Source organism: Hypanus sabinus, unplaced genomic scaffold (genome assembly GCF_030144855.1).
Source record: "Hypanus sabinus isolate sHypSab1 unplaced genomic scaffold, sHypSab1.hap1 scaffold_1088, whole genome shotgun sequence".
NCBI lineage: Eukaryota > Metazoa > Chordata > Chondrichthyes > Myliobatiformes > Dasyatidae > Hypanus > Hypanus sabinus.
Genome location: NW_026779145.1, coordinates 25673 through 39438, shown reverse-complemented (window position 1 = coordinate 39438; position 13766 = coordinate 25673). Strand labels below are relative to the sequence as shown.

The 13766-nt window shown below is 43.3% G+C and overlaps 1 protein-coding gene across 4 annotated transcripts in view; it reads left to right on the top strand.

Annotated features, from left to right (window-relative positions):
• Positions 1-13766, top strand: part of LOC132386279 (NACHT, LRR and PYD domains-containing protein 3-like) — a 57889-nt gene that overhangs the window by 22653 nt on the left and 21470 nt on the right. For all 4 annotated transcript variants that reach the window (XM_059958558.1, XM_059958556.1, XM_059958559.1 and 1 more), the window contains 4 exons: positions 10-102; positions 6339-6505; positions 7402-7573; positions 7673-7738. In XM_059958558.1, the coding sequence (XP_059814541.1) occupies positions 42-102; positions 6339-6505; positions 7402-7573; positions 7673-7738 (466 nt within the window). In that variant the 5' untranslated portion in view covers positions 10-41. The remainder of the gene's footprint in view (positions 1-9; positions 103-6338; positions 6506-7401; positions 7574-7672; positions 7739-13766) is intronic.

Here is a 13766-nt window from a genome sequence, read left to right as displayed (position 1 = left end):
TTGTTACAGAACAGTAAAAATTGATAACACCTGTCCCCAAAATGCATCAAGGTTCCAGCAGTGGAGGAGCTCCAGTGACGTCAACAACGGGAAAGGACACGGGTATGTTGGCGAATTATTTAAATTTATAAATACTCTGCTGATGCTGTGTCTGAGTTTAATGCATTATAGGCAATTCACAAAATATTTGTGAAAACTGAGCAGGGGGATTAGAGAGAGAAAAAGAGAGTTGACATCTCTGGAGGAAGCAGTCACACGTGGAAGGCGTACAGTTACCGTCTGCTCCTGCTCCTCTGACAGATTGTGATGCACATTAAAATAGCGAGTTACTCCAGAAAACAAGACATTCTGCAGATGCTGAAAGTTTTGGGCAACAAAAAGACACACAAAATATTGGCAGAATTCACAGGTTAGGTAGCATCCATGGACAGGAATAAACGGTCAACATTTCAGATCAGGACCACAAGGAATAGAAAGTAATGTGACAATATCTAGAATTTCTGTCTCCTCATTTCCAATCCGATGAAGGGCCTTGGCCCGAAACATTAATTGTTTATTCTCCTCCATAGACGCTGCCTGACCTGCTGAGTACCTGCAGCATTTTGTGAGAAATCCCAGAGATTTGCTGAGGAAGGGGTTGACCAGGCAGGCAGACAGTAACCCAGAGCAAAGCGGTGGTGATGGGCAGTACCAGCAGAGTGATGGTGATGGGTTACTATATTCTCAGCAATAAGCAGAGTCCTTTCAAAACAGGGAGGTATATTCCTGGGGTCACGAAAGAGCAGACTTCAACAGATGGAACTATACCACCTCCTACACCCCCGTCGACCCCTACCCTCCGGCCCAAACCTGTTCTCTCCCATATATATATCTCGGACTGTGTTTTGTTTTTTTTTTAAAAAAATATTGAGTTTTCAAATGATTACAGAAAGAAAAAAAAATCTACCCTTTCCCCCCTCCCCTTAATCCCTCCCCCCTAACATCCCTATAGAAGAAAAGAAAAGAAAAAGAAGAAAAAAGAAAAAAAAGAAAGAAAGAATGCCTGGATATCGGAAGATCCCCACATGCTCCACAGAGTTCATAATAACTTTAGTATATATATTTATTTATTTCCCCAAATAAACAATGTTTTTTATCTTCGGAGCACCTATATATTTAATCCTGTCTTTTGTAAATAAGGGCGCCAAATGTTCAAAAATGTTTCATATTTATCTCTTAAATTATAAGTAATTTTTTCAAGTGGAATACAGCTGGAAATTTCATTCTTCCGACGATATATACTTAAGTATGAATCCGATTTCCAAGTAACTACAATAGCCTTTTTGGCTACTGACAGTGCAATTTTTATGAATTCTTGATATTTATTCAATTTGGGTTTTGGTTTTAACCCGTCAATATCGCCGAATAAAAATAATATAGGGTTATGTGGAAGTTGTGTTCCAATATTTTTTTTTTCCAGTAAAACTCTTAAATTTGTCCAAAAAGTTGAATTTTAGAACAAGACCAGGTAGAATGTAAAAAAGTACCAATTTCTTGGTTACATCGGAAACACTGAGCTGATAAATTTGGGTTTAATTTATTTATTTTTTTGTGGTGTAATATATAATTGATGTAAAAATTACATTGCACTAATCTTAACCAGACATTTATTGTATTTGTCATTCTATCAAAACATAGTCTTGACCAATTTGTTTCTTCAATTTTAATATTCAAGTCACATTCCCATTTTTGTCTTGACTTATGGATTCCTTGTTTAATTGCCTGTTTTTGAATTAAACTATACATACGAAAAATATTTTTTTTAGTTTTTCCTTTTTGAACTAAAGTTTCTATTTCATTAGATTTCGGCAATAACGTTGTCTGACCCAATTTTTCTCTTAAAAATGCCCTTAATTGGAAGTAACAAAAAAGAGTGTTGTTTGATATTTTATATCTATTCTTTAATTGATCAAATGACATTAATATACCTCCTTCCAAACAATCTCCTATTTATCTAATCCCTTTCTGAAAACAATTATATAAAAGTTGATTATCCATTGTAAAAGGAATAAGTCTATTTTGAATTAAAGATCTCTTTGCTAATAAAGATTTCTTTATCTCATCATCAACATTTATCTTATTCCAGAAATCAATCAAATGTTTTCATATAGGAGATTCTTTCTTTTCCCGTATCCATTTAGATTCCCATTTATATATAATATCTTCTGGTGTATTTGCTCCTATTTTAGCTAGTTCTATTCTAATCCATGCCGGTCTATCTTTCTCAAAAAAAGATGCAATAAATCTAAGTTGATTTGCTTTATAATAATTCTTAAAATTTGGAAGTTGTAACCCTCCTAGATCGCATTTCCATGTCAATTTTTCCAAAGATATTCTTGACATCTTACCTTTCCAAAGGAACCTCCTCACATATTTATTTAACTCTTGAAAAAACTTCTGGGGTAATTGTATTGGTAGTGATTGGAATAAGTACTGTAATCTAGGGAATATATTCATTTTTAAGGTATTTACTCTACCTACTAATGTTATTAGTAATGTCATCCATTTATCAAGATTTCTTGAATTTTTATCAATAATGGTAAATAATTTAATTTATATAAGTTCTTTATATCATTATCAACTCTTACACCTAAATATTTTATACCATTTATCGGCCATCTAAATTGATTTATTAATCGACATTGTCTATAATTTCCTTTAGTAAGAGGTAAAATTTCACTTTTATCCCAATTTATTTTGTAGCCTTGTAGCGGTGTGCTACACGCAGCACTACAATAACGACACGGAGTCGGTAAACTTTCCCATATTCTTCTAATCTGGAGGATAATTTACGCAACGAGTACAATGGGTTTGTTAAATAAAACAGAACATCATCAGCAAATAAATTAATCTTGTATTCCTCCTGGTTAACTCGGAAACCCTTAATATCTGGGCCCATTCTAATTAATTCAGCTAATGGTCCTATCGCTAACACAAATAAAGCAGGTGATAATGGACAACCTTGCCTCGTTGACCTTGTTAACTGAAATGGTGTTGAAAATTGACCATTTGTCACTACTTTAGCTTTGGGATTAGTATTGAAGGTTTTAATCCATTTTATAAAAGGACATTCCTAATCCATATTTTTCCAATACCTTAAATAAAAAATCCCATTCCAATCTATCAAATGCTTTCTCTGCATCTAAAGCAACTGCCACACTCATTTCCTCCCTCTTTTGAGCCAAATGAATTATGCTAAATAACTGAGTTACATTATCTGCCTATTGTCTATTTTTAACAAATCCTGTTTGATCCATATGTATTAATTTTGGTAAGCATTTAGATAATCTGTTAGTTAAGATTTTTGCTATTATTTTATAGTCAGTGTTTAACAAAGAAATAGGTCTATATGATGTTGGCTTTCAAAGATCTCTATATTTTTTTGGCAGTACTATTAAAATAGCTGTCGAAAAAGATTCTGGAAGTTTATGCATTCTTTCCGCTTGGTGTATTAACTCCATAAAAGCAGGAATTAATAAATCTTAAAATTTTTAATAAAATTGAGGTGGAAAACCATCTTTTCCTGGGGATTTATTATTTTGAAATGATCGTAGAGCTTCTTCGACCTCTTTTAATGCAAAAGGCACATCAAATCGCTTCTGTTTTTCTGAACTCAATTTTGGAAGAGTTATTTGTGATAAAAACCTTTCTATCTTGACATTATCATGTTTTGGTTCTGACTTACACAGCTCAAAATAAAAATTCTTAAAAGTTTCATTAATTTCTAACTGTTTATAAGAAATTTCATTTACTCTTGTTCGAATTGCATTCATCATTTTAGAAGTCTGGTCTGTTTTTAACTGCCAAGCAAGAAACTTATGTGATCTTTCACCTAGTTCATAATATCTCTGTTTAGTTCTCATAATTGCGTTTTCTGTTCCATATGCCTGAAGTGTATTATATTGTAACTTCTTGTTAACAAGTTGTCTTCATTTTTCTTCTGTCATATATCTTTGAGATTCTTTTTCTAATTTTGTAATCTCTTTTTCCAATTGATCTATTTCTATCATATATTCCTTCTTAGTTTTAGAAGTGTAACATTATCTGATCTCTCCAATATGCCTTCATTGATTCCTCTTTATCTATCATTATCAATGTCATTATCAAAGGAGAATGATCTGACAATATTCTTGCTTTATATTCCATATTTTTCACTCTGTCTTGATTATTCGTTGTTAATAGGAAAAAATCTATCCTTGAATAAGTTTTATGTCTATTTTAATAAAATGAATAATCTCTTACTTTTGGACTAATACTTCTCCATATTTCAATCTTTTATCAATGATAAAGTTAATTTTGCTACTTTTGATTTTGTGACAACCTTTGTTGATCTATCGAAAACTGGATCTAGACAAAAGTTAAAATCTCCATCTATTAATATTTTGTCATGTGCGTTAGCCAAATTCAAAAAGACCTCGTATAAATTTTACATCATTTTCATTTGGTGCATAAATATTCATAAGAGTCCATATTTCTGAAAAAAAATTGGCAATGTATAATTACATATCTCCTCGTCAAATCAATTAATACATTTTGTATTTTAATTGGTAATTTTTTATTAACCAAAATTGCAACTCCTCTCGCCTTTGAGTTAAATGAAGCTGCAATAACATTTCCAACCCAATCTCTTTTTAATTTCTGATGTTCTTTCTCTATTAAGTGTGCTTCTTGTAAAAAAGCTATATATATTTTCATTTTTTTAATGTGTTAAGATTATTTTTCTTTTCACCGGTCCATTAAGCCCATTAACATTAAAACATTAAAAATATTGTAAATTAGTCAGTATTTTTAATTGGGTTACTCCAATCTATAATAATACCTAATCTTTCAACTTTCGTGGAACCTTGGGGAATCTTTTTAAAATTCTCCATGCTGCTATGTGTGTCCCCACCAAACATCCAGGCAAAAAAAGATAGAAGAAAAATAGAATATAAAGAAAAAAACAAAATTCCCCCCGACAAATGTTGTGGATAAAAAAGAACACAACATTACCCCTATCTGTTGTACGGGTCGTGGCAATCTCCATGATTACACACGTGAATCCCGTAGCAATCGATCCAAAGCTCCTCCAGCTCCCCCGCGACATAGAAAAGTATATACTTAAGAAGAAAAAAAAATTCACTGGGTTAAATTCCTTTTTTCTCTTCAAAAGGTTATAACTTATATCAGGATAGAAAAGAACTGCTTTCCCTTCTATCATCAATGTCTCTTTACTCTTTCTGGCACAGTGGGCAGCCTTCAGGATCTTTTTTTTATCTTGGTATCTTAAGCATTTTATCAAATTTGATTGCGGATTTTGATCAGCTTGAGGTCTTGATCTTAAGGCTCTATGTCCTTTCAATTTCATTTAGACTTTCTTCCATTTCCAAGTTTTCAGGGGTCCATTTTTGAAAAAAAACTATTGGATCATCTCCTTCTATACCTTCTTTAAATCCAACAATCTTAATATTGTTTCGTCTACTAAAATTTTCTAGCTTATCCACTTTTTCCAACAATGGTTTTCTTTCTGATGTCCAGGCAGAGATATTATCTTCCGTTTTGTTCATTCTTTCAACCACGTCTTCGGTTGTGGCTTCCAAGTCTGTAATTCTCTTTCCATTTTCCTGTCTTTTTATCATTTTATCAAACATAATCTCCATATTTACCTTTTTTTGATTTTTTTAATGCGTTTATTTTTTCTAATTTACGCATTACTTGCATTAAAGTTTTTTCTATATTTCCAGAAAAACTTTTACCTCCATCTTCGTCTGATTTATCCAGAGAATCTGAATCTGCCGCAGATTCACTTTCACTTCCGGTTTCAATCGTAACTGGGATTTGTAATTCAATTGCTCGCGTTTGCGCATGCTCCTTCCTTCACGTTTGCCCAGTTCTTGTTGGTCTTTTTCTTTGGAAATGGGCGATGTTGCCGCAGCTTCCTGTTCTGTTTCACCGCAGGTAAAATGTACCTGAGTCCGCGATTCTCTGGCAGCAGCGGGCCTTGATTCTGTTCCAACTTGCGTTGTCTTCACGGTAGTAGTTTTCTTCATCTTCTGTTTGTGAGACACAGTTTGAAACAATCCGAAGTAGTTTATAAGTAACTTTTAGAAAGTATTTACAAACTTTTCTTCACGTAAACATTAATTTACTGATTTTTTACGGGAGAGCTGGTTTCCCGCGTCTCGATCCTACGTCATCACGTGTTCCCCCCTCCCCCGGACTGTGTTTTGTTGTGATCTTTATGTCTTTATGTTCCAGAGAGAAAGTTACCACCCAGTATGGTGTTGAAATTTCTTTAATGCTCCCCATTTTCCCCACAGGTCCGAGCTCAGTGATCACCGAGCTCCTGTCAAGCTGGGACGATTCCCAGCTGCTGCAGTTGACGGATATCTACCGAGACAGGCTGGAGCAGGCGATGGAAGGAGGGGTGCACGGAGTGAGCCTGGCTTTAACGGCCGAGAATCAGTTCAGTGGAGAGGAACATCGGGTGAGTGGGAGAGAGAATGGGTTTGAATTTTCACACATCACAGGACTGATGGGTGTCGGAACTCTCACTCATTGGATAATAAAGCATAAAAACAAATCAGAAATAAATATATATAATTCCTAAAAATGTGAATCTCAAGCGATGATTGAAAAAGTTGTAAATACCCCTGCTGGTGGCTCAATGTTCAGAGCGAGGCGAGTAGGCAACAGTTCTATGATGTTGCAATAAACAAGCTTAAATGGAAATACGGTAGAAATTTTTATTCCGAGAAGAGTGTACAGTGTGACGGCAGGATTCAGGGAGAACCGGGGCATTACGACTGGATGCCACAGGAGCTCGAGTGTGTTCTGTTCTGGGTGGAGATCATTCTGTGACAATCTGTAATTGCAAACAGTGTGGATCGGGGAATACTGCCATGTTGTAATGTGGAATCTCTAAATAAACCTCCACTGGAAAAGGCAAAGGAAAGGCATCAGGTGTCAGCCGGTAATCCGCTGTCATGTTGGGCACTGGCGGACTGAGGAGATGAATCACATCATCTTCTCTGCAACTTCTCCTGTGACTGCTCACTCTGTTATAAAAACCCTCCTGACTTCTTTCCTCATCTGTCATCGTCATTTTCTGATTTTGTTTTACACGGTCAAATCTGATGAGGAATTATTTCTGGATTTGGAGCCACGTTAACGAAGCGGTCACAGACCAGCCAGGATCTCATTGACTGGTGGACCAGGTTCACGGTGAATGTCCCTCCGTGTGCTCTGCACTCAGAATGTACAGTCCATGTCCAGACAGGATCAGCACCCGTCTGGGTGATCCCGTTACAGAACACATCATTTACTTCTCATTCTCTGTGTGAATCTGTCAGTCCCCAATATGTTCACCGTTACTCTTCACAGAAAATCTCTGATCTCGCTGATAAGGGAGAGCGGGCGGACAGTTCTAAACTCCTCCTGAGCCTGGTGATGGAGAAAGGCTCCCGCGCCCGAAGGGTGATGTGGGAAACCTTTGTGAAAATGCGGATTGGTGTTCCAGAGATGGACAAAATACTGAAAGAAATACAGGAACATGGTGAGATAATATCAGCGATTAATTCAAATTTGGATTGAATACAGCACACTTTAAAATGTTACAAAAATGATTTCCCTCAATTTGTTGATATTTAAACAGATTGTGATCCTTCCCATCAACCAATTTCCGCTCAACTTTTACTAAAGGTTCTCAGTGAGCTGAAAGGTAAGTGAACGTGCATTGAACATTGAAGAGTATAACACAGGAACAGGCCATTAGGCAAATAATATTGTGCCAAAACAGCTAAGAAATAAATCAAACAAACCTGGTCTAATCTCTCCTTCCTTCACTGTGTCCACATGCTTCCATCTTCCTTACATCCATGTGCCTGTCCAAAAGTCCTTTAAAAGCTTCTAATAATTTGCCTCGACCACCTTACCAGGCAGTGCATTCCAGGCAGCCACGACGCTCTGATTTAAAAAATAAGCTATCCCTCACAACCCCCTTCATTCTACACCCTCTCACCCTCAATATATTCCCTCTGGTAATAGACATTTCAACCGCGGGAAACTGATTCTAAGCCTTTCATAATCTTGTGAACCTGTGTCAGAGCTCCTCTCAGCCTCTAATGAACCAGAGCAAACAACCTAATTTCATCCAGCCTCTCATGATAGCTCATGCCTTCTAAACCAGGCAGCATCCCGGTAAATCTCTTCTGCTCCCTCTCTAAAGCTTCAACATCCCTCCGGTAGTGGGGTGATCGGAACGGTACGCAGTGGTCCAGATGAGGCTGAAGCAAATTTCATTAAGTTGAAACTTGAACTCTGTTTCCACCAACGGTTGTAATTTGCGTCCGGCGGTTCAGTTGTTGAGCCAACAGGATCTGACCAGGTAAATGTTGGCACTGTGACAGAGAACACAGTGAGATGCAGGGAAACGTGTTTGCTAGCGGGAGAGTTTTCACACGACATTTGGAGGAAAGAGGCAGAGAGCTGGCGAGTTTGAGGAAAGTGGTCACACCACTCTGGGTCCGGCAACTACAGATCCCCACCGGAGTCTGAGTGGAGAAGGGGCGATCTGGAGAATGGAAAAATAATCTTATATTTCTTCACACCAAAAAGTCAAAACCTTCTGTTGCCAACCACTGCCCCTTCCTGAACAGCCTCACCCTGAACCATTTTCCAAACTCCCCCAGTTCCCGCAGATGATCTTTTCTTAGAGTTGGGCGTCACTGAAGTTCCAGTCACAGAATAGAAATAATAACATCACTTTAATTAGAAAAGCAGGTAACATCCCAACTGGTCTGTTCAACCACACAGCAGCTCTTACCAGAAATACAAGGAATCTTGGCCAGAACCCGGGTTCAGTCTGTCTCATTTACAACAACAAATCCCAAAGATGATAATTTAAATATGGGAGCAGAGATAGACGAATCAGGAAGTTTACAAACTACTCACGTTTCTGGGACTTCTGTAAATATTGCTCCAGTCCACACCAGGTCAATGAAACCCCTCAGTGCCCCTGAACACGGGTTTAGTAAATCGCTACAAGCTTGATCATCATTGTCCTTCATCCTGTTTGCAGAGGGAACAGACAAGACAGAGAAATTTCCAAACCCATTTCTGAATATGAAACTGATACAGTCCCTGATTATTGAAGAACATCATTTCTGCCACTGTCACATTCTCAAAAGTGAATATATCCAGGATTAGTGTTTTCCTACACTCCCTATCACGGCCCAACACTTTGAATAGTCACCCCACACACTCCTGACAGGGTCCTGTCGCACCGTGAGAAACCACACAACTCTGGCAGGGTCCTGACACACAGTGAGACACCATAAAACACTGGCAGTGTCCTGACACAATGTGAGACCCCAGACATGCCTGGCAGTGTCCTGACACACTGTGAGACCCAACACACCCCTGACAGGGTCCTGACACACTGTGAGACAGCACATAACACTGAAGGGTCCTGATACACTGTGAGACCCCAGACATGCCTGGCAGTGTCCTGACACACCATGAGACCACACACAACTCTGAGAGGCTCCTGAAACACTTTGAGACACCACACACCCCTGACAGGGTCCTAACACACTGTGAGACCTCACACATCCCTGACAGGGTCCTGTCACACTGTGAGACCCAACACACCCCTGACAGGGTCCTGACGCACTGTGAGACCCCACACACCCCTGACAGGGTCCTGACACACTGTGAGACAGCACATAACACTGAAGGGTCCTGATACACTGTGAGACCCCAAACACACCTGACAGAATACAGTCACATTCTGAGACCCCACATACCTGAAAGGGTCCTGACACACAGTGGGACAACACCCATCTCTACCATGGTCCTGACTCACTGTGAGAGCCCACACACCCCTGTCAGGGTCCTGTCACATTGTGCAACCACACACACCTGACAGGGTCCTAACACACCAAGAGACACCACAGCCTCCTAAGACGATACTCAGAAACAGTCAGACCACCCACACTCCCCTGACAGGGTCCAGACACACTGTGAGACCCCACACATCACTGACAGGATCCTGACACACTATGAGACACCACACACCCCTGACAGGGTCCTGACACACTGTGAGACCCCACACACCCCTGACACGGTCCAGAAGCACTGTGAGACCCTACACATACCTGACAGGGTCCTGACACACTGTGAGACCCCACACATCAATGACAGGGTCCAGAACGACTGTGAGACCCCACACCCTTTACATGGTCCTAACACACCGAGAGACACCACACACTCTTGAAAGGGTCCTGACACACTGTGAGACCCCACACACCCCTGACAGGCTCCTGACACACTGTGAGACCCCACACACCCCTGACAGGCTCCTGCCACACTGTCAAACCCCACACATTCCTGACAGGGTCCCGACCGATTGTGAGACCCCACAACCCTTACATGGTCCTGACACACCAAGAGACACCACACACCCCTGACACGGTCCAGACACACTGTGAGACCCCACACACCCCTGACAGGGTCAAGTCCCACTGTGAGACCCCACACACCCATATCAGGAGCGTGACACACTGTGAGATCCCACACGTCACTGACAGGGTCCTGACATACTGTGAGACCCCACAAACTCATCTTAGGTTCCTGACACACAGTGAGAAGCCACACACATCTGCCAGGGTCCGGACACACTATGAGACACCACACACCCCTGACATGGTCCTGACACACTGTAAGACCCCACACAATCCTGACAGTGTCCTGACACACTGTGAGACAGCAGATAACTCTGAAGGGTCCTGACACACTTTGAGATGCCACACATCCCTGACAGGGTCCTGATGCACTGTGAGACACCACACACCCCTGACAGGGTCCTGACACACTGTGAGACCCCACACACCCCAGACAGGGTCCTGACACACTGTGAGACCTCACACACCCCTGACAGGGTCCTGACCCACTGTGAGACCACACACACCACTGACAGGGTCCTGACACACTGTGAGACCCCACACACTCCCTGACAGGGTCCTGTCACACTGTGAGACCCCACACACCCCTGACAGGGTCCTGACCCACTGTGAGACCACACACACCACTGACAGGGTCCTGACACACTGTGAGACCCCACACACTCCCTGACAGGGTCCTGTCACACTGTGAGACCCCACACACCCCTGACAGGGTCCTGACACACTGTGAGACCCCACACACCCCTGACAGGGTCAAGTCCCACTGTGAGACCCCACACACCCATATCAGGAGCGTGACACACTGTGAGATCCCACACGTCACTGACAGGGTCCTGACATACTGTGAGACCCCACAAACTCATCTTAGGTTCCTGACACACAGTGAGAAGCCACACACATCTGCCAGGGTCCGGACACACTATGAGACACCACACACCCCTGACATGGTCCTGACACACTGTAAGACCCCACACAATCCTGACAGTGTCCTGACACACTGTGAGACAGCAGATAACTCTGAAGGGTCCTGACACACTGTGAGACCTCACACACCCCTGACAGGGTCCTGACCCACTGTGAGACCACACACACCACAGACAGGGTCCTGACACACTGTGAGACCCCACACACTCCCTGACAGGGTCCTGTCACACTGTGAGACCCCACACACCCCTGACAGGGTCCTGACCCACTGTGAGACCACACACACCACTGACAGGGTCCTGACACACTGTGAGACCCCACACACTCCCTGACAGGGTCCTGTCACACTGTGAGACCCCACACACCCCTGACAGGGTCCTGACACTCTGTGAGACCCCACACACGACTGACAGGATCCTGACACACTGTGAGACCTCACACATCCCTGACAGGGTCCTGACACACTGTGAGACCCACACATCCCTGACAGGATCCTGACACAGTGTGAGACACCACACACCACTGACAGGGTCCTGATACACTGTGAGACTCCACACACCCCTGACAGGGTCCTGACACACTGTGAGACCTCACACACCCCTGACAGGGTCCTGAAACACTGTGAGACCTCACACACCACTGACAGGGTCCTGACACACTGTGAGACCCCACACAATCCTGACAGGGTCCTGTCACATTGTAAGACCACACACAGCTCACAGGGTCCTGACACACTTTGAGATGCCACAAATCCCTGACAGGGTCCTGATGCACTGTGAGACACCACACACCCCTGACAGAGTCCTGACACACTGTGAGACCCCACACTCACCTGACAGGATACAGTCACATTCTGAGACCCCACACACCTGACAGGGTCCTGACACACTTAGAGATGCCACACACCCGTGATAGGTTTACGATACACTGTAAGATGCCACAGTCCCCTAACAGGGTCCTGACACACAGTGAGACACCACACACCCCTGACACGGTCCTGACACACTGTGAGACCCCACACACACCTCACTGGACATAGTCACATTGTGAGATCCCACACCACTGACAGGGTCCTGACACACTGTGAGATCCCAGACAGACCTGACAGGGTCCTGACACACTGTGAGACCCCACACAATCCTGACAGTGTCCTGACACACTGTGAGACAGCAGATAACTCTGAAGGGTCCTGATACACTGTGAGACCCCAGACACACCAGACAGGATACAGTCACATTCTGAGACCCCACACAGCTGACAGGGTCCTGACACACTGTCAGACCTCCCACACACACCTGACAGGGTCCTGACACACTGTCAGACCTCCCACACACCCCTGACAGGGTCCTGACATACTGTGTGACCCCACACACCACTGACAGGGCCCTGACACACTGTGAGACCCCACACACTCTTGACAGGGTCCTGACACACGGTGAGATCCCATTCAGCCCTGGCAGTGTCCTGACACACTGTGAGACCCCACACACCCCTGACAGGGTCCTGACACAGTGTGAGACCCCACACCCCTGACAGGGTCCTGACACACAGTGAGAAGCCACACACACCTGCCATGGTCCTGACACACTGTGAGACCCCACACATTGCTGACAGGTTCCCGACCGTCTGTGAGACCCCACACACACCTGACAGGGTCCTGACGCACTGTGAGACCCCACACACCCCTGACAGGGTCCTGACACACTGTGATGCCCCAAAACTCATTTTAGGTTCCTGACACACTGTGAGACGCCACACACCCTTGTCAGGAGCCTGACACATTGTGAGATCCCACACGTCTCTGACAGGGTACTTACACACTGTGAGATCCCTTACGTCTCTGACAGGGTCCTGACACACTGTGAGACTCCACACTCCCCTGACAGGGTCCTGAGATACTGTGGGGCACCACACAACCCGACAGGGTCCTGACACACTGTGAGACCCCACACTCCCCTGACAGGGTCCTGACACACTGTGATGCCCCACACACCCCTGACAGGGTCCTGACACACTGTGAGACCCCACACTCCCCTGACAGGGTCCTGACACACTGTGAGACCCCACACACCCCTGACAGGGTCCTGACACACTGTGATGCCCCACAAACTCATTTTAGGTTCCTGACACACAGTGAGACCCCACACACCACTGACACGGTCCTGACATACTGTGAGAACCCACACATTCCTGACAGTGTCCCGACCGACTGTGAGACCCCACACGCCCCTGACAGGGTCCCGACCGACTGTGAGACGCCACACACCCCTAACAGGGTCCTGACACACTGTGAGATGCCACACACACCCCTGTCAGGGTCCTGACACACTGTGAGACCACATGGTCCTCACAGGGTCTTCG